Source organism: Gavia stellata, chromosome 32 (genome assembly GCF_030936135.1).
Source record: "Gavia stellata isolate bGavSte3 chromosome 32, bGavSte3.hap2, whole genome shotgun sequence".
Taxonomy (NCBI): Eukaryota; Metazoa; Chordata; class Aves; order Gaviiformes; family Gaviidae; genus Gavia; species Gavia stellata.
In genome coordinates, this window is record NC_082625.1 from 1589500 (window position 1) to 1609706 (window position 20207).

General features: G+C 45.3%; 1 protein-coding gene across 2 annotated transcripts; it reads left to right on the forward strand.

Annotated features, from left to right (window-relative positions):
• The first annotated feature begins 143 nt into the window (after positions 1-143).
• SUGP1 (SURP and G-patch domain containing 1) lies at positions 144-19109 on the forward strand. Of its 2 annotated transcripts, none has more exons than XM_059831962.1 (14): positions 144-174; positions 495-666; positions 1295-1398; positions 1834-2061; positions 3865-3988; positions 4588-4691; positions 6401-6524; positions 8325-8857; positions 13681-13787; positions 14461-14638; positions 14896-15002; positions 15845-15990; positions 17466-17595; positions 18137-19109. In XM_059831962.1, exons 1-14 carry the CDS (start codon positions 150-152, stop codon positions 18161-18163), a joined length of 2109 nt encoding a protein of 702 aa, XP_059687945.1. In that variant the 5' UTR covers positions 144-149; the 3' UTR covers positions 18164-19109. The 2 variants fall into 2 exon arrangements, with proteins under 2 accessions (XP_059687945.1, XP_059687946.1); XM_059831963.1 differs by having other exon boundaries at positions 6413-6524.
• Positions 19110-20207: the final 1098 nt, after the last annotated feature.

Sequence of the window (20207 nt, forward strand, 5' to 3'; positions counted from 1 at the left end):
GCCCCCTGACCGGCCTCGCTGCCCCGGGAGGCCCGGGGAGGGCGGCGGAAGCCCTCGCGGGACTACATGTCCCAGAGGCCTTTGCGGCAGAGCCGCCTCGCACCGCCCGCACCGCCAGCCGCGGTGCATCGTGGGACGGGAGCTCCAAAATGGACAACCCCAGGGATGCGCCAGGTACGGGCGGTCCCGCCGAGCCCCCGGCCCCTGCCCCGCCGCCCCTCGCCCGCCGACACCCCTCCCCGGCCCGCGCCCGACCCTGCGGCCCGGTAGCCGGCTGCACTGCGGGAGTGGCGGCGGCGCACCGGGCTCGGCGGCCTCCCCGCCGCTGCGTGGGCAGCGACCCGCCCGTGGAGACGCCGGTGGGAGTCGGTGTGGGGGGGGGGGGGAGTGTGCGCCCGGGGCAGGGCCGTGGCATCACCCCCCCGGCCGGCGCGATGGCGCGGGGAGGCCCCGAAGGCCGCAGCGTTAATTTTCACCCCCCCCTTTTCCCGTAGGGAAAGCGAGCCGGTGGTTTGGGGTCGCGCAGTCTAAATCGGCCAAGACGAACGTGAACATTCTTCACCAAGAGGAGCTGATAGCGCAGAAAAAGAGAGAAATTGAGGCCAGACTGGAGCAGCAAGCGAGACAGAACTACCTGAGCATCCAACAGCTACCTCTGTTCGGAGAGTACGTGCGAGTTGCGGTGCTGTTAGGTGGGAGCTTCGCTGACAGAAAACGGGCATGTTTGTCCGGTGAAACCGAAGAGACGAGCTTTACAAAGCTCTTGCGCTTGGAGGCGGATGCTGAGAAAGTTGAAATTGATAATTGAGTAATTAAAGGTTGGAATAGGATGCTTGCACTTCAGTTGATCTAGCCAGATTTTTCAGATGCTGGTGTGAAGAGATATGTGCTAACAGCTAATGATAGCTAGATATGTGCTAATATTTTTAAGAGTATTATTTTACTTCCCTTCTGCTTCCTATTTGTTACTTTCCTTCTAATGGTGACTCCTCTAAGAGTTAGCACAATTCTCCAGTTAAATGCTTGCCTAGGGTTCTTGGAAGCAGGGTAGCTTAACAGAGCAGTAGAAATCCTGTTTTCATGGAGTAGTAAACAAGCCAGGTGCAGAGCTTGGGTAAGTGCTGTAAGCAGCAAGCTGAATGGTTCTTGTGCTTTTGAAAAGTTAGGTGTGTTTTCAGTGTTAGATGAGAGAGATTAGTAGTCATTCGCATTGTTTTCTGTTCAAAATAAATGCATGTGAAGGGGGCTGGGGAGGATGATGAGTACCATCACCTACTTTTCTTTTTCTATTCAGAGATGACGGTACTGACAATGAAGCCTGTGTTTCCAACAAGTTTGTTAATGATGGCAGTTTCCTCCAGCAGTTTCTCAAGCTGCAGAAGGAAAAGTCAAGTGCTGGTAGGTCGACTTCTGAGCCACAGGAGGCCTTCCTTCTCCTGGTGATACCAGCTTTGTGTGAGCTGCCTCCATGTATGTTCACTTTAGAAACCCTGCTATGTGCTGTTACCGGTGCGAGTAAGTTCTAAAGCAGCGATGACCCCTTTAGATTTGGATTAAAGTCTTTCTTTGAGATGCGATAGGGAGGTTTGCCCTCTTTCCCTCTATATGTGCTGTAAAGACAAGCATCTCTCTTCTAGCTTGAATCTCACTTTGTAAAAAAAATGCTTACAGCTTTCAATTCATTATGCAGCTTTTACCAGTCAGTGTCTTTAACTTACTCTGAAAATAATGGTCTATTGCAGCTGTATTACTGCCTGAGACGTTGTTTGTAACCTTGTGAGATTAAAACAGTAAGGATGCACAGGAATTATTTTCCCCTCATTCTTTTCTAAGAACCTCCCCCAAGTTCTACTAATAACTCGGCAAACACTTCTGCATCAAATGTTGGGAAGAAACCTATGCTGTTTGGGAAGCGCCCCGGTCAGGTCCTGAGCAGCATGCTGCACCAAGCGAAGAACTACTCCCATTCCAAACAGACCCCAGTCGTTAACCGCCTCAGTGTGTTTCAGTCGCCAGATGAAGATGAGGAGGAAGATTATGAGCAGTGGTTGGAAATTAAAGGTAAATGACACCTTGTACTACATTGTTTTGGGGTGCAGGTCCACTTACCCTAGTGATAGGAGGATCTTCTCCCCAGTAGAGGATTGGGTTTGGTTTTTTTTTCCTTATGCAGTGAATTGGTATTCTTAGCACAGTTCCTGTGTGCAGATTTCTGCATCATGAAATATAAATGACACCGGTTAATGCTGGTGGACTCTTCCAAAGCCAGCTTCAGCTGAAAAGCTGGGGACCGAATGCTGTTAGATATTTCTGATCCAGCCTGAACTCGGTGTGGGAGATGGGTCACTCGCCATAGTTAGACCGGGTCTGTTTTGCACCTAGAAGATTTATTTTCTCTGAGTTACCAAGGCAAGCGCTTGACCGGTCTATAAGTCTCTGTGAAAAAATAATCTGTAGAGAAGAAATATGTTCTGCTCTTAATCGAGCTTGATTGTTTGCTAATCATAATAATTCTGCTTTTGTACAATTGAAATCTGTTACAGCTAGTGCTGAGTTCTCTGGAATGTATATAGCTATAATGCTTGTATTTAAAATGGAATTTTAGGTTTTTTAAATGATAGAAAATGAAAAGTAGTCAGTTTGGGTGTGGCTGCATAGAGGGAAAAATTGTATGTGTTAATAAATGAAATGACATGTAAGGCACGGAGCTATGACCAGGTAAAATCAAAGTTCTTGCCTCTTTTCAAAGTTTCATTAGAAAATCTCACCTCTAGGTCCTGACTGCTTTAAGTAGGATAGGAAACCAATGAAGAGTATTGCAGCACTTAAATAACCCAAGTTTCTCTGGATAACCTAGGCTAGGAAGCCAGAAGGCAGATTTGCTTAATAATCTGAATTTCATGCATGCGTATTAAGTATAAAATTAGATTGGAGTTGCTAAATAAGTCACACTGAGCTTTGTGTCATAATTTATTTCATTATATGTTTACAAAACCATGTCTAGCTATTTCTGGTGGGATTTATAAAAGCATAATTTTAGCAAGTCTGAGCTTAAGTGTGAAATGCACTGCAGGAATGTGAGAAATAGCCACTGGCTCAGAGAGCAAAGATGGAATGTAGACCCTTAATTTAAAGATTATGGGTTCGAATCTAGTTTAGATCAGTGTGGACGGCTCTGCTCCTGTGTGCTCTTTGTTCAGCGCCCTACCCAAAATATTGTTGTTTAGACAAATGCCTGTGTTTAGTTCCCATTGAATGTGTCCTGCATCAGCTCTGTAATCACTGTCAGTGTTAGTGGGTTCCTTTCTTGGCACAGAAGCCAAAATACAGTTTCTTGGAGACTGAGCTCTCCCCTGATCTCTGCTGGGATTCCCTCCAAGTGAGGGTTGAGACATGGGCATATGCCAGTAGGAAGAACTATGTGCTCTGGCTACACAATCTGTCTCTGCTATCTGGGTAGAGAGCGATGTCTTGGGAACTGGAATCTGTAATCTTCAGTGAGCAATGTGGTTGTTAAAACCAAATTCCTGTTCCTCCCCATTGTGTTTTGTATGGATTAGAATTGTCAGAAGCAAATTATGTTGCAATTGAAGTTGCACCCTCCACTGTGGTGATCCAAATTTTAGGCTTTTCCTTGTAGGAAAAATCTAGACAAAATATTAACTTCCCACTAGGGGAGTGCAGAGGCTGACAGTAACCTAGGGATTGTAATTTGTACGGCTGTGTAAGATTGGATCCCCCATTTCATCCTTTTTCTTCCCATTCCCGTTCTACTTTTGTCTGCCGCCGTGGTTCTTAGAAGTAATGTACCTGTTGCCTGTTTGGTGTGTGAGTTGAACCCCAGTACTGACAGCCTGCTTAAAGTTTTACCCCCAGAGGATGCGGAGACCCGACAAGTGGTGGAAAAGCTGGCTAGGTTCGTGGCTGAAGGGGGACCAGAATTAGAGAAGGTCGCTATGGAGGACTACAAGGATAACCCAGCTTTTTCGTAAGTGCGGTGATAACTCTTGTCTTCCAAAGCAGAACGCTGTCTCTTTGCAGGAGAAAAACATCGGTCTCGTGTATGTGGTCCTCGGGGATGTGTTTGGTTTAATTATCGTTCAGTGGATTTGAGCTTCGTTGCAAGTAATTGTTTAATAGCTGGGGAGACTGAGGCAGAATGTGATGCTACCATGGTGCTGAGGAGGCGGATCAGCTCGAGCTAGGAACCACAGTCTGGGAGATCTGGCTGCCTGTACGACATCGAGCGTGGTGGGATACCGGACTCAATCTTGGGACTGGTTCTGTTCCCTCTGCCATTGACACGCTGTGTGGCTGTGGACAGAGGATTCTGTCCTACATCAGAGGACGCTGTTATTTATTTCCCTTTAAGTGACACAAAAAATTTGTGTACAAGTCCTTAGATTAAAGCTGTGTGTAATTATACATGCTGAAGACTTTGTAATCCTCATTTTAAGTGCATTCTGAGTAATTTATCTATTTTGTATTTTTTGGGTTTGAGCTGTTTATATCCCAAAGTATCAATGTTTATGTATAGTTGTTGCTGATGCATATTTTTTGCCCTTTTTTCCTCCATCTCCACCCTAGGTTTTTGCATGATAAGAACAGCAGAGAATTCCTTTACTACAGAAAGAAAGTGGCAGAGATCAGAAAAGAGAATCAAAGTTCTCAGGCATCCTCTTCTCAGAAAGGTAATTAAGACTGGGATCTGGAGAATATGAATTGCGTAATTTGTTAAATTTGACTTCTTCACTCTCTCTGCAACTGCTTGTTAGGTCTGTTCTGGAAACAGTTGGAGTGGATATTTGGCTGTTAATCTGCTGCCTGTAAATAAAGTTTCAAAATGGAAGGAGATGGTGATGAAATATCACTGTGATGGCATCAAACTCTTGTGCCAAAATGGTTGTTTCCCAAGCCCACGGCATGCTATACCATGCTCTGTGTAAAGGGCTCCTGAAAGAGATTTTCCTTGTGTTTCTCCAAAATCCTTAACAAAACGAACTAAAATGATTCTCCATCATGTGCGTGTTCTGGGACGTGTTTCAGCCCTGAAAATGCATTTAGGAAAAGTGCTTTTTCTCAGATGTTCTTATTTGGTGTGTTATCAGTGAAAATGGTTGGTTTGTTGAACGTAATCCCTATTTCTGCTGCCATTTCCCTGCCTGAAGCTTTTATTTTATGCTTGGGACATAAATCCTTGCAAATAAGGGACTGTGTTTTCAGGTGGGAAAACAGCAGAAGTGGGTGATCTGCCAACAGACAGGTGGTGTGGGCAGTGGAATCTGGTTAACTGTGTTAAGGGACAGAAATTATTTAGCGGGTGAAGTGTGGTCTGCGGGCCAGGCATTTATCGCTTCTGGTTCAGCCTCTGTTCCAGGCCTGTGTGCGGCCCTGGTGAATCACTCAGCCTCTCTGCATCAGCTTCCTTTGCTACGGAAAGCAGCGTTAATGCAATTTAGCTGTCATGCTGATGAGCTAACAGCTCAAACAACTCATGGTTTAATAGACTGTAGGCTGAAAGAGCTTGTTACCAATATCAGCTAACTGATACAACAATTTGGAAGCTAAGCAGTATTACTCGTACTTCACAGGTGTGGAATATTGAAGCAAGGAAAGGTTATGACTTGTCCATAGCTTATAATCATGTCTTCTGCCTCCTGGTCCTGTGCCAGCACACTGGAGTACTGGCAGTGGTACTGTGCATGTAGCAAATGTCATATAAGGCTGTTATGGCTAAATAACGTATTTGCCTGGCTCCTTATAAACATCAAATATGCTTGAAATATTAATGATCAGAGCCTTCTCTCTGCCTTTGGATGAAGGCTGCAGTAGCCGCCTCTTCCATGTGAGGATTGGGACTGTTCCATGGAGAATTTTCTGTCCTACAGCCCTCCCTTAAAAGGACTAGCAGATGTGTAGTGACAGTAGGTACAAGGGGGATTACGGTGTGGTATTAGTTGGCCTCTTTTTCTAAGGCTTTCCCATTGCTCCTGGGGATGTCAGTGGCAAAGTCTTTAACTAGAGATAATTGTGAGCGCTGAGGTGTAATCCTATGGAAAAGCGCCTGACACAGGGAAGAAACAGACTCCCTCTGCAGTAGAGAGAAACAAGTGTCCCTCTTTGAAGACAAAAGCTGGTTTGTCTGATAATCTGCTCTCATCTAGCTCCTGGCACAGAGGAAGCTGATGTGTGAATGGGGACTCCTCTGGTTACAAAGTTGTTGTACAGCCTTATGCAATATTGTGTTTTTGTGATATAAACTCTATGACTGTTTATGTGTAATATTTCTAAAAATTAAACTCGACCTTTTGCCCTTATTCTGCTCTTGGGGTTCTTAGAACAGATAGGCTTTGACTGTTGCTTGTGTGAGTTGGGCCCAGTACTGACAGCCTGCTTAAAGTTTCACCCCCAGACGACGAAGAGACAAAGAACTCTGCTGAGAAACTGGCCAGGTTCATAGCAGACGGGGGTCCCGAGGTGGAAGCTATTGCCTTGCAGAACAACCGAGAGAACCATGCTTTCAGGTAAAGGAAGAAACCTGCTGCTGGGGGGGGTGCTAGGGTGGGTCTTTTTGGTCATTTTAAGGGGATATAATAGACAAGCTTGTGATAAGTTTGAAGATCGCAAGGACAGTGCACTTACAGCACTGATACTTTTACATTCTCAAGCTCCACAGTTTAAAGGAAGGCACAGAGAGAGAGAAATCGATTTGCTTTCCCCAAAATCAATTTACGACTTCCACCCCTCCTCACCTGCTTTCTGTTGCAATGTACTAGTATAATTCTAACCTTTATACTTTTCCCTGTAGCTGTGTTTTGGTGTGGGCCCCCATCCACCACTCATACCACTGCTGTCCAATTAATTTCCTGGGTTGCTCTTTACGCAGCATCTTCACTAACATACAGGTAGCACTCCTTCACCATTAGGTTCCCCCTTTGGAACATCTTTTTCAGCCTTTCAGATGTGAACTGTTCTTTTCAGTGCTTACTGACAGCTGTTTAATGCCTCCCTTTGGTCTCATCCATGTTTCATTTCTCAGCTCTTACAAACAATTTGGTGTGTTCTCTGGAAGTAAAGTGGGGCTTGGCAATCCTTATTTTGTTGCTGATATTTTGGCATTTTATTGGCTGCCTTGTGGCCCTCTGGGGTACTTCCCTTGTGTTGTGAATTACATTAGACAGATGTGCTAATACCTGAGCTGTTTCATTATTTACTTTAAAACACCGCCGTGATCCCACCTGAGCACGGTCAAGTTAAACACCATCTCCTCTGTTAGGATTTCATCAGGTTTGCCACAGGGAGGGCCCCATCCTGCCCTCTGCGTGGTCCTGAAGCAATCCTTAGTGCTGTTATTCAAATGGAGGGATGCAGGACCACATTTAGTGAATTTTAAAATACGTCAGAGAGCTGTTTGTCTTTGCCTGTGCATGTTGTGCAGTGGTAGATGGGAAATGCCTGTCATCTCTTACGTTTTCTCGTGGGAGCAGGCACTATCCTGGGGAGAGGTCATATCAAATATTAAACTGGTCATCTAAAAAGGGAAGATTGTAGAGGAGTTAGGAATAGATAAGTTTTCTGTGTGAAGTATTTAAACTGGAGTGAGCCCAAAAAGATAACGTGTTTGTAACAAACATGACTGTATTGATTTTTTTTTTTTTTTTGTATAGCTGCTAGATTGAGGATTGTTCATGTTCTTCCCACAAAGACTAAGGAGTTTTATTTTACCCAAAAGGTCAGAGATGCCTATTTCTGGAAGGGGTAGCAAATAATGCAATGTTTTTTGTGTATGAGGGAACAGAAGGAGTCATGGTGTAATTAAGCAGACTGGTAATGTCAACACTTGTAGCTTGAATAGAGACTTGGGAGCAGTTTCTTTAGGCAGTGGTTTGGCATTCCCATTGGTAAGACCTGAATGTTTGTTTTCTTCTGTGAAGTGAAACCCGACATGTTGTGGAGCCCTTGCAGTTTTTCCAGATGTGTTCTGGAAGGCAGGTGAATTCTGGGGGAGGACCTTGTGTTTCCATTAATGTAACGTGATCCTTTTTAGTACTGTGTGTTTATTTGGCACCAAAAATAGCTGTGGTTTGCTCATAAATGGGAAATACGCTTCCTGATCCCAAAGGCTTGCAGCCTACCTTGCAAGAGCACGGAGCCCTGCATTGCATGCACATATACACAGGATGGTGCTGGAGAGCAAGGAAGTGTGTGGGAAGGCTACTTGTGCAAGAGCGTTGCAGGAAAGAAAAGCCCTGACCAAACTGTGCTATATCCAACCTCTGCATATGACTGTTACATCTAAACTTTCTTTTTTTTTTTCTTTACAGGTTTTTATATGAGCCAAACAGCAAAGGCTACAAGTATTACCGGCAGAAACTGGAGGAGTTCCGTAAGGCCAAAACCAGCACTGTGTGTGCTCCCTCACCTGTAGAGTCCAGTCTGAAAAGGAAGACCAGTCCTGAGGCATCACCATCACCTTTGTGCTTACCGTCTTTGCCTTTGCCCTTGCCCTCACCTTTGCCTTTACCCCTGCCCTTGCCCGTCCCCTCAGCTTTGCCCTTGCCCGTCCCCTCAGCTTTGCCCTTGCCCTTGCCTGTTCCCTCCCCCTTGCCCTTGCCTGTTCCCTCGCCTTTGCCCTTGCCCTTGCCTGTGCCCTCGCCCTTGCCCTCACCTTCACCATCATCCTCTACAACTCCACCTGATCAGACGGCTACAACTACTGCTGCAACAACAACTACAGCTGCTGCTACAGGCACTACTAAAAAGAAGCGGAAGAGCAGGTGGGGGCCGGAGGAGGACAAGGTTGAATTGCCCCTCCCACAGCTTGTCCAACAGCTGGATTCTCCCTCCCCTCTTTCAGGTTAGTGGGTCTGTATATTGTGTTGAATAACTGTTTTTTCCTAGGGATTGCATTCTGCCTTAGCCCAGCTGGCTTTGTAAACAGAAAACCCAGCAAGTCTATCTCTTGTTGTAATCTCCGTGGTTGCCAGCCCCCTATCTTACAGCTAGGTCTAGCAGCTAACTCTTCCCTGTGTGGAAACCCAGATAAACCACTTTATCTCGCTGACACCAGGGATTGGATCTTATCGTTCTCCAGCTATCTCTAAAACCCTGCTGTGCTATAGCTCATTACAGCCTCAGCCTCTACACTATTAAGGGCTATTTCACTTCAGGAAGAGAGTCTGTCAGAAAACAAATATCAAAGGCTGAACTGTGCTTATTCCCCATGGTAGGATAAAATCCCTGGGCAGCACTTCCATCTCACTCTAACTGATCAAAAGGCTAAATGGGGATAGCTGTTCCCCAAGTGCTGGTGGACGCAAGTATAACTTCCAATTTATACCCATTTCAGTTCATTTGATTACAGACGGGGTTCACAGTCCTCACCCAGCGTTGAGGCTCATGCTCCTGTTACTTCACCTGCCAAGTTCAGCCAGGGGGTGAAGCTCTCTCCAAGTGCTGGAAGAGAATTCTTCCAGTTGAGGCACTTGTGGTGAGTTCTCGGAGGTTGAACTCTGGTGGCCCATCTGTGCATGTGCAGATAGGTAATTAGGCAGGCAGTTAGAAATGCATATAAAAATTGAGTCACTCAAGGACAACAGGTGAATGCAGACATTTAAGATGGCATCTTTGAATCCTTTGCCAATTAGTGTGGTATGGGGAAAGGATGTGAAAAGGAGAAAGAGAAGGCAGAAGATAAGGCAGTCGGTGTTGGCAGACTGAGAGAATTAATAGTATGAGGCTAAAGTCACAGGAAAAGTAATAAGTACCTGTCTAAATAAGGACCTTTTTCAAAAAGCAATAGCAGAACAGATGAAGTGGGACAAGTAATAGAAAACAAGCTATAATTTTCTGAGCTGCAGGGTGAGACCACAGATAATTCTCAACGTATGGCCATCCTGTACAATTCATTGCTCCAGCGAGTCAGTGGGTCGTCTGCTTTGGCTGGGTTTTAGAGGAGATAATTGCTCAGCCATTAATAGCTTTGATTGTTAGGCTTGGGTAAGATGTAGGGTTGGCTGTATATGCTGTGGTGTCTGTTGATTCTGCAGAGGTCAGGAGGGAAGGACTCTTATCTCCTAATCCAGCACTTCAAATGTAGATGATGAGAAGTTCCTATGTAATTCTGTCTTGTGATCACAGCCCTATACCGAAGTCTCAGCTATAGATCTCATATGTGCAGGACAAGATACCAACCTTGCATGGCTTATTCATTTGTCCTTGAATTCCTGCTCATAGTAAGGCAGAAATCAGATGCAAAAGTCTTTCCTGATTTTGTACCTCTAGAGCAAGTTTTTTTTTCTTGCAGACAGTAATGAAGCTTCGATGATGAAGCTGGGCAGGCGCTATCAAAACAAGCATCAGATTCCATCTTAATACCTCCTGCTGCAGTGGGGGGGCTGCAGGGGTATCCATGTGCTCATTCCAGCATGCTTCCTGCTGAAATCTCCCCTGGCTCTTTTAGCCTCCCCTTAATTAGACAGGGACATGCTCGTTGTGTTCATGCTCACTTTCTGCAGGGCTTTGTGTCAAGTAGAAGAAAAGGACAGCAAGCAATTTGCCAGGCATAACAAATCAACCGTTAATGTGCTGTTAATGCTCTGCAGGGGGAAGGATTCTTTTTTTATCTGTTCAGATGGACTAATCCCTTTTTAGAATTAACATCTTCAACCTGACAGGTGACGAGAGTTCCAAATTATACCCCTGCTCCTGTGGAAGGTTAGAGTTGCACAGTATGCTTTGGTACCTAAATATATCTGTCTTAGTCCTTTATCCTTAGCAATTGTTTTGGATTTAGTGGAGGACTGTTCTGATTATTTTCCTGTCTACTCTTAGTAATAAATCAGTATCATGGAGAGGAGAAAATGTAGCCCTTCTGGACAGAAACAAGGCTCCTCTTAAATGTATTGATATCGAAACACTTAACTGCATACATACTGCAGGGACTAACACATCTGAAAAGCTGAAGAGAACAGAGATACTGTGATTAGTGAACTCTGTGGACTAATGGGAAATTACAGGCTGTCATTAGAATTTTCTGAAACCTAATATTGGATTAGTTTGGGTCTGATTAGTTTTAATTGAGTAAGATCTTCAGACTATGAAGCAAAAAACCAGGCACTTCTGTATGGGGATTTCTCCTGCTGTCCTTAAAGGACATTCACTTCTCTTGTAACAAGCTCCTCTTTGGGTGTGTGGGAAAGGGATAAACCTTCAGGTAGTCTTCTGCCAATGCTGCAGATAGACTGCACCATTAACCCTGTAGGCAAAGCTGATGTCATTCAAGGAAAAAAAATGCCTTTTCCCCAGGCCTGCTGAACATGAGACTGAGAAGCAACTCCTTATCTTTTGCTTAGTGTTTGCCTGGTGCTAGACCAGTGTAAGGAACTTAGAAATCTTGCCTGTTTTTATGCAAATACATTGACTGATCTTACTTATGAATAGACTTTCCTATCTTCAGATGTGGACTTGGGGTGGAGCTTCGCTTTTTCTCTCAACTTTGCCTGTATTGTGATACTTCGGGCCAAGACTACAAAATTATCCCCCAGAGCTAAATCTCTGCAGTGACTCTTTCAGCATCTCTCAGCATAAAGTCTGCAAGGTACCAGAGCAGTCAGACAAACCAGATGTGGTTTTAGCACAAGAAGGAGCAGTGGCACATGCTTTCTGGGAAGTAAAAGAAGATGCTACAGTCTCACCTTTCTCCTTTAAGGTGGTTATACATGCTGGCAAGCCACCAGCTCGCGGGGCCTCTAGAGCCATGCCTGGCTCTTAGCCTGCGTGTTTATGCAATTCAGAACTAAGCTGAAGAGCTGCTGACCTCTGTGAAGGGCAGAGAGTCTTCCTCGGTGCATTCAGGGAAAGCTTTCCCATGCCCTGAGACAGAAGGTGAATCTTTGACTAGAGCTGATGCTGAAGTGCCCCAGTCTCACATAACATTTGGGGCCAGGTTCTTTACGTGGAACAGGCGTAGTGTGTTCATTAAAACTTTCCATATCTCCATGTTCTCTGAGACAGAAATCGGCTGTTTATCAATAACAGATAGGTTTATTTTTCTATTTGTTCTTATTTCTTGGGAGCTGAAAGTGCGTATCCTAGCACCAAGCCTAGCGTAACACGGCTTCTTGCTTCTCTCCTCTCGGAAAACCTCTTGCAGTGTTTTACATAACTCTTCCTGCAGAGTTGACTCCCAGCGCTGGTGCAAATGTGCAGAGGCTGTAGCTGTGCGAGGGAGGGTGGATGTGCTGTTTTATGTTCTCCTTGGGAGGCTGGAGTTAAGGAAGCCACTTTCCGATCGTGGAGTGCTCAGCCGAAAGCATGCGGGGAAAGGAGGGGAGATAAGAGTGCTCAAATCAATTGCCCTGAGTGCGAATAAGAGGAAGGGAGAAGACAACCCCTGGGGCCTAATTAGCATGCTGTGTAGACATTTGGTGTCATGAACAATGATCCTATTATTATCAGGCTTCATAATTAATAGATAATGAATAATTAATGAAGCATCATTTAACTCTAGTCTGGACTTACATTCAAACGGAGGCTTTTGCAGTCATTAGGAAGAAATCCTTTTCCTTGTATTGAAAAATGCAACGCGCTTTCAACTGCAGTTGTGTGTCTTCTTTTAATCCCTTAAATATTTAACTGTTGGGATCTTAGCTCTGAGGTGCTTTAGAGGGAAGCTGCCAGCCCTGCTAGATATATATGAGCCAAGTTTGCAAGGCGATCTCCATTGTAAATCTCTTTTTTGCAGCCCCAGCAGTGTTTCTATTCCTTTCTTTCATGGTGCAGCAATTACAAATAGACTTCCTTTTTTTCCCCTCTCTCTTTCCTTTAACTTGCCCTTTGAACTCAGAGTGCCGTATAGTCATTTTAAATCAGTAGGTGCCCTGCCCAGGTAATGTTAATATCTAATTTCAGAGCTTATCTGATACAACAGCAAAAATCATTCCAAAGGAGGAGCTTCCAAAAGGGGATACTGCAGAAAAAGGAGGATACATCAATGGGATTGTCAAGCAGAGACTTAAAATGCCCCCTCTTTGAAAGCAGGAGCAACATCCCTGGCAATGCTCTTCTTGAGCCTGTAGATTAGAAACTAAAATCTCCTTGGGGAACGGCAACTTCCAAAAGCAGCATAATGCTCATGTCTTTCTTCTAATGTGGTCATTTGCTTTTCATTTTGAATGAAGTAGCTGTTTACATAGTCATCAGCAGACACTTACGTGCACAGATTGGACAATATGCTGACAGGCTCAGATCTGCTTGTGACTCAATTCTGAATAATTAAGTATCACTCTTTGCAGTGGCTGGGGTACATAAGGAAGCCTTATGAGGGGAATTAATCTTAAGGAGGAATGATTTTTAAAGCATGGTGTAGCAGATTGCCATGCAGTGTGACCTCCGAGGGTGTGAGACATAGTTTGCCAGTCTGCTAACGTGATATGGGCAGAGCCTTGGGCCAGGGTGAGAGAGTACTCTGAGCTGGCTGGAGAAGGAGGTGCAACCCGGTGGCTTTCCTGCTCCTGTGGTTCCTAAGTCCTGCCAGGCGGTTGTTCTTCAGTTAAGTGTCTCAATGCTGGAACCATGAAATGAGTGTAAAAATTCATGTGGGGATCCTGAGATATGGTTTTGCTGGTCTCAACAGCTGTCTCAGATTTTTGAAAGTCTTTTAACATGTGCTTGTTACAGTTCAGGACCTCAAGGGTCTTGGTTATGAAAAAGGGAAACCGGTTGGTTTGGTGGGTGTGACGGAGCTCTCCGAAGCCCAGAAGAAACAGCTGAAGGAGCAGCAGGAGGTAATGCCCTGAAATGATTTCCAAATTCATTTGTGTACCAGCATATTGTATTGCAGCATGGCTGGGTTGGATGGGAAAATGGAGGTGGAGATAGCAAAGAAACTTTCCCAGTGGCCCACAAATAAATCTCTAGGATTTGTGCTGAATGCCTAAGAATCATGTGATGCTGCAGTCAGCAGAAATATTAGAGGACTTTGGGGAATACGAATTAAGCCAGCCAATTGCTGTCCTACCAAACTAAAACCCAAAATCTATAAGGTCTGTTGTGTCACATCTGCAGCTGGTTAAGTATTGCTTCAGCAGTGGGAAGAAGGTGAGCAGATACTTGCAAGCGTTGGGGGAATGAGAGCAGAATTGGCTTTTGCCAGGATGTGAGGGTGATGCTTAAACCATGTGGGGATAATCAGATGGCAGCAGTCCCCAGTGTTAATATCAAGGTACTTCTGTCAGAGGAGCCAGCCCATAATGCTCCTGTTTGATCTGAGAGGCGAGCGGATCAGATCAAACAACAGCACTGCCTGTTGGGATTTGTAGTTGTCATAACCTGTATTCTGTCCAGCAGCCGGGGCGGGCACGGGCTCTGCTGCAGAACTCTGCATGCCTCTGTGGCAGACTGCTGCCTGTCTGTGCGCTGGTTGTCTTATTGAGTGCGCTGTTGCATCTCTTCCCCTAGATGCAGCAGATGTATGACATGATCATGAAGCACAAACGAGCCATGCAGGAGATGCAGATGATGTGGGAAAAGGCAATTCAGCAGCACCAACACGGCTACGACAGCGATGAAGAGGTGGACAGTGAGCTGGGAACGTGGGAGCACCAGCTTCGACGCATGGAGATGGACAAGACGCGAGGTGTGTGGGGAGCTGCCACGCAAGCGTCACGCTCTGCGGTTGTACAAAGGCCTCCAGAGGGAGATGTCTGAGATCACGTTGTTGGCACGGGAGTTGAAGGGTCACTTTTCACTGGTCCGTGCTGTGGCTGCCCTGCCTGTTGAGCGGAGATAATAACCGTCTGTTGCTGTGAGGCTTTATGCTTCACAGACCCTCTGAAATTCCAAGTCAAAGAACGCTGCGTTATTGCTGTTTTCTCTCCTCTGTGTCTTGGGCAGAGTGGGCTGAGCAGCTGACCCAGATGGGCAGAGGGAAGCATTTCATCGGAGACTTTCTTCCACCTGATGAGCTGGAGAAATTCATGGAGACGTTCAAGGCACTGAAGGTGAAATAGCAGAGGCTTCAGAGGGTGGTGGCAATGCTTCAGACTTGTCCCGTGGCAGTGAGGGAAAGATCTCAAGCATGCTCAGCCCTTTGTCACAGCAGTTAGCTGCCTTGCAGCCTTGAGGTACTTCTGCCCTTACGCTGGGAGCTCTGTTACTTCTGGAGGAAACAAGGAGTTAGTTTTTTGCTCTTTGCAGAGAAACGGCTGTAGCAGATCAGAGAACAGACAATTGGGACAGTATTTGGGGGTTAGCTGAAATTACAGACAAGCCTCTCAGACTACCCACCGTTTGTCTGCTATTCCTGGTTTGGATAAGTGGTTGCTGATGCCAAGCAAGGAAAATTTGAATTTTTATTCAGACGATTGCAGTAAAGTGAAAATACAAAGCCTACAAAAAGCTTATGCAAAGCACTTCAATACCTGCCAATTCTTCCTAAACTGTAGAACTTTGTGATGCTGGCGCATCCCTCATAATGTTTTCGTGTAACCAGCATGGGGTCTGATGTTCCCTGGAGATCCTGACTTAAATAAGAACTGTATCTGAAGCTTGATCCAGTGAGCAACTTTAAATTCAGCAGCTAAATATTTCTCAGCTTAATCTCATAGTAGCATTCCCTGCTTCTTGCGGATTATGTTATAGAGCTGTGCAGTGCTTTATCATTTACCTATTTTCTTTTCTGTAGTGGTGCGGAACTGGAATCCCAAGAAATCGTGCTAGTTATTAATTGTTTGCCAGAACCATCCTAACTTTGAGTAGCTGAAGCTGGTTTTCCCCTCCTCTGACCCACAAAGATAGGCGCATATGAAAAAAATAACCAACCCTACCTTTTGTGTCTCTGCAGGAAGGACGTGAGCCAGATTATTCTGAATACAAAGAGTTCAAACTGACTGTGGAAAACATAGGTTATCAAATGCTAATGAAGATGGGCTGGAAGGAAGGCGAGGGACTTGGCTCGGATGGACAGGGGATTAAAAACCCAGTCAGCAAGTAAGCAGAGTTCTTCTATTGATTTAGTCCTTTCCTCTTGGGCTGATAATTGATGCTCCTACCCTAGCCTACTGGAAGCAGCTGCAATGAATGTGACTGTAATTCATTACTGGAACAGCATATGGAATCCTCGCAGCAAAGGAGAAAAATCGTTCCTGATTTCTTTGGGGTTCCCTCCCCACAAGGCCTGGGTTTGTTACTTTATCTCAGGCAGGAGGTATGATCTGAGCCAGGAGTATTTTCTTTCCAATCTCATAGTGCCTTCTTCTGAGAGGTGCCTTCTGCCCACCTTCCCCATCTATAAAGTGAAGATACCACTTGTCTGCACCTCACCTCTCCCAGGGCATGTGAGGATTAAGTCATGTCTTTAAAGTCATAAATTTATTTAAGTATTGAAGAACATGCCTTCTGCATCTGAAGCACTATTGGTGCCTGCTAGCTAGTCCCTGGTGTACAGTGGGTGAAAGGCGATTACCAGTGTTTGTTACTGCTAGACCTGTGTTTGAAAGATGCTTCAGTCCAGATCAGAGAGCTTTGTGCATGATCATGCAACCGTCTTGACATCACTCTTTTGCACAGAAGTTTTCTGATTCGATCAGACTTTGTGTATAGTAAAGCTTTATGAGAGTGCTGTGCAAAAATAGATGAGCGTCTCTTTTTCGGTGGATCATCTGTTGGTAACATATGCTGAACTTCAAAACCAAATATTGGGGATAGGAAATACTCTGAATTGTTTTTTAGCGGTAGATCCTTTTAGAAATAACAGTTGTTTGTTTACTGCACAATAGAAAGTATCTCTCTTCTTTCGCAAGATCTCGCTGGCAACATGCTTATTGGTTCAAAGAAGTCCTGTGATAAAAGATCACTGTAATCAAAACATCAAGGCTTGCAAACAACAGAAGGAAGGCAGTTTCTGTCCATCACAGGGTTGAACAAGGGTTGTGATTCACTTGGGCTCTACCATCTCTGATGTTCTTAGAATGGATAAGAAGGTGCCTACTGCAGATGGAAAGGAATTGCTTCTGCTTTTGGGCTGTTCTGGAGTGAAGGAATGGGAGGCAGACACGTTGTTTAATAGTTCTGTCTGCCTCCAATCACCGAGGTACAAATCGACACGTTTGGTTGCCAAAGGTTAGTCTGCTAGCCAGTTCAGTAGGGAGGCGTCCAAAGCATAGACGGTATTTCTGTTCCAGCTGTAAAAGGTTAAGCAAATATATGTTGACACTACTGTTTCCATCTAACAATAGCAAGCTCATTGATTTGGAAGGGCAACGTAGAAACGTGGCAAATGCAATAAGCTGCTTGGTATTAGCTGTCTGTCTTGATGCAGCATGCTCTGTGTGACGATGGCCATTGCTCCCTGACGCTTGTTCTCTGAGCTCTGACGACAAGAGGCAGCAGGAATCTCTGGTGATGAGGAAGGTGATCTGTCACATCTGCTTACCTTGGAGACTTTGTTCCTTCTTTCCAAACAGGGGAACTACCGCTGTGGATGGAGCTGGTTTTGGCATTGATCGTCCTGCTGAGCTAACCAAGGAGGACGATGAGTACGAGGCATTCCGTAAACGAATGATGCTCGCCTACCGCTTCCGACCAAATCCATTGGTAAGGTGGTCCTGAAACTGGAGCAGACACAGTGACAAATCCATTGCGGCTTCTGTGCCTGTCTTGTAAGGGTGGGAGTGTTTCTAGTGCTTAGCCAAGAGAACAAGTACTGTTGCAAAGTTTCTCTTTGATTCTGTTCTCATATTGAATCAAATTATCGTTACCAGAACGTCCATGGATGTGCAGTTTTCCTTGCTATGACTCTTTTTAATACAAAAGCCCCTGTTTTTCATTTTATCTGGTACATACAAAGTATAAACTCTGCGCACAAAGGGAGCGGATGGGTTGTCTGTGACTCCATGGTTTATTTAGAATAACTGCTTTCCTGGTTGCAAAAGGCTTGTAAGTTTGTGTTTGCCTCTGTTACATTCGGCATGCCAGCACACCTAGAAGGCTACATCTGTAATTTTTGATGGGAAACCTCAGGTTTCACTGTCAGAAATGTCACATTTCAGTGGCTTTTTCAGATAATTAAGCTCAGATGCCCATTGTTCTGTGAAGACAGCAATTTTGATTAATTTTCTCTTGTTATTCCCCACAGAACAATCCACGACGACCTTACTACTGAGAATGTTTTTGGGGACGATGTATTTTCAAAACAATTGTAATTTTACTGTGAAATGTTATGAAACTGCATTATCATTCTCTTATTTGCTAATATTGTAAAACTTACTGAAGTCACAATACCATCTTTCACCCAGAAGAAAGGCCTGCGAGCCCACTCACCGCACACTCGAGTGTCATGACAACCGTGTCGAAACAAGGCCTGGGTGGTATTCAGAGAGGAGAACGGAGCAGGGGAGAAGTGAGATCTTCGCACGGTGCCCTGCTGACAGTGGAAGGGTAGCACCAAAGATACCAATAGGAATAGTTCAGGGACTCCATTCGTGTTTAGCTCAGTGCCATGTTACAAGGAATGCATTTTTTGCCTAATGGCAGATCCTCCGTTGGTCAGATACGCAGCTCGTGCTGCTCTGGGTTTGGGTTTTTTTGGTGTGTTTTTTTTTTTAATTGCAAATACAACAAGGGACTGTCTCCTACCCAGCTTTTGGGGCTATTGTTCAGCCAGGCTATTGTTCCCTGAAGAAGTGGGTTCTGATGTTGTCGAAGAGGTATAGTCTGACCTTCAACTGACATTGCAAAACCAGTGCCTAGTTGTTTTACCTCTGCTCTGTGGAAGACAAGGCGCAGATCAGTGTGGAGCACGGCTGCAAGAGTTGAGGGGCGCAGGGCGAGTTCATTCAACTTCAGAGGCGATGGCCTCTTGGTTTCTTGAACACTAAGTTCACCCCCAGCTTCCTAGCAAAACAAGAGACTTGCTGACGCTTTCTGTGGAGTTGGGTGATGAAGAACCAAGCCTTCGAGCACAGCTTATCAAAGGCCATTTGGATTTTGTTGTCATAAGAAATCCTTCTACAAATTTTCTTCATTCAGTCTGTACATAAAATAAAACTCATTTGTTCCTTAGTTTTAATCACCGAATTTTTGGAAAGAGTGTTCTGTCTTGTGGGTTTTCGTAGACCGAGAGACTGCTCTAGATCTCTTTCCTTCCAAGCATCTTAGAGAAAACAAAGTGAGGTTGGTTGGTTTGGTTTCTTTTCCGTTTGTTTTCCCTCAGTCCAAATACTTGGTGTGTGTGATTCTCTTTTGTTAACTTTTCTTAACAACGTAGAATCGAGGACTTGGCTTTCAATAAAAACATTTGAAACAGTAAATTCAGTAGGGGTTCATTCTGAGAAAAACCAAAATGCGTGAGCACCCTGCAAACACGGAGCTGGGCTTGTGGTGTGCCAGCACATCGCCTACGCTCGCTCCAGCTTGTACGCAGGGATGTTGCACTTGGGATGGCTGATCAACATGGGCAGTAATCATGGAAGATTGGGAAATAAAGATAAGAAAGCTGGCAGGTCTTTCAGCAGGGCCAAGCTTCTGCTCCAGTGATTAAGGTCACTGTGACAACTGCGCTTTCCTGGTGAGTTAGGACTTTCTCCCTCTTCGTGGCAGTGCCGCTGGGTCTTGGTTCCTGGCTGGCACAAGCCAGAGCTGCTGAGCTGGTTGTTCTGAATTACCAGAGACTGGAGCACCACGGGGCTGGCGCTGGGCTGCTGTTGCGCTGCCGGGTTTTCTGTAGAAGTAGGGGCTTGCAGGGAGGCTGCTGGAGAGCGGAGGCATTTTCAGAGTCTCTTTTTATTCTAAACATGCGTAGTATGACATCCTTTCAGCACCTGCTCACAGCATGGCCTTAAAGGCAGGGTGAGTGGGCAGGCTTGCTGCTATTGCTGATCGGGTCTTTAAAGCTAATGTGATGCTACAGCAATCCCCGTGTACTTCATTGATGTTGTGTTGGCAAAACTTGTTTTATTCCTTTATTTCAACACAGCAGCCTTGCTCTTCCTGAGCCACTTCTCTTGATAACTGTGTTCATCAGTAAGTGCTTTGCTCTGCTCTGGTTTTTCTCACGTCGTCGTAGTCACGCACGATTCCCCGTGCCCTGCCGCTGGGAGCAGCAGGCAGGGGTCAGTTCTGCAGAAACCCAACGAGCCACTTTGCGCCGTCCTCCTCCTTGCTGTTGTCAGCTACAAAGTGGGGGTTTAGTCTTCAGAAACTGAATC

Bases quoted from the DNA above. Each gene is read 5' to 3' on its own strand.
- SUGP1 (XM_059831962.1), top strand. From the start codon at position 150: ATGGACAACCCCAGGGATGCGCCAG. The intron at 8,858-13,680 runs GTTAGTGGGTCT...TGCTTGTTACAG, and splicing joins TTCTCCCTCCCCTCTTTCAG to TTCAGGACCTCAAGGGTCTT. The intron at 15,003-15,844 runs GTGAAATAGCAG...GTGTCTCTGCAG, and splicing joins AGACGTTCAAGGCACTGAAG to GAAGGACGTGAGCCAGATTA.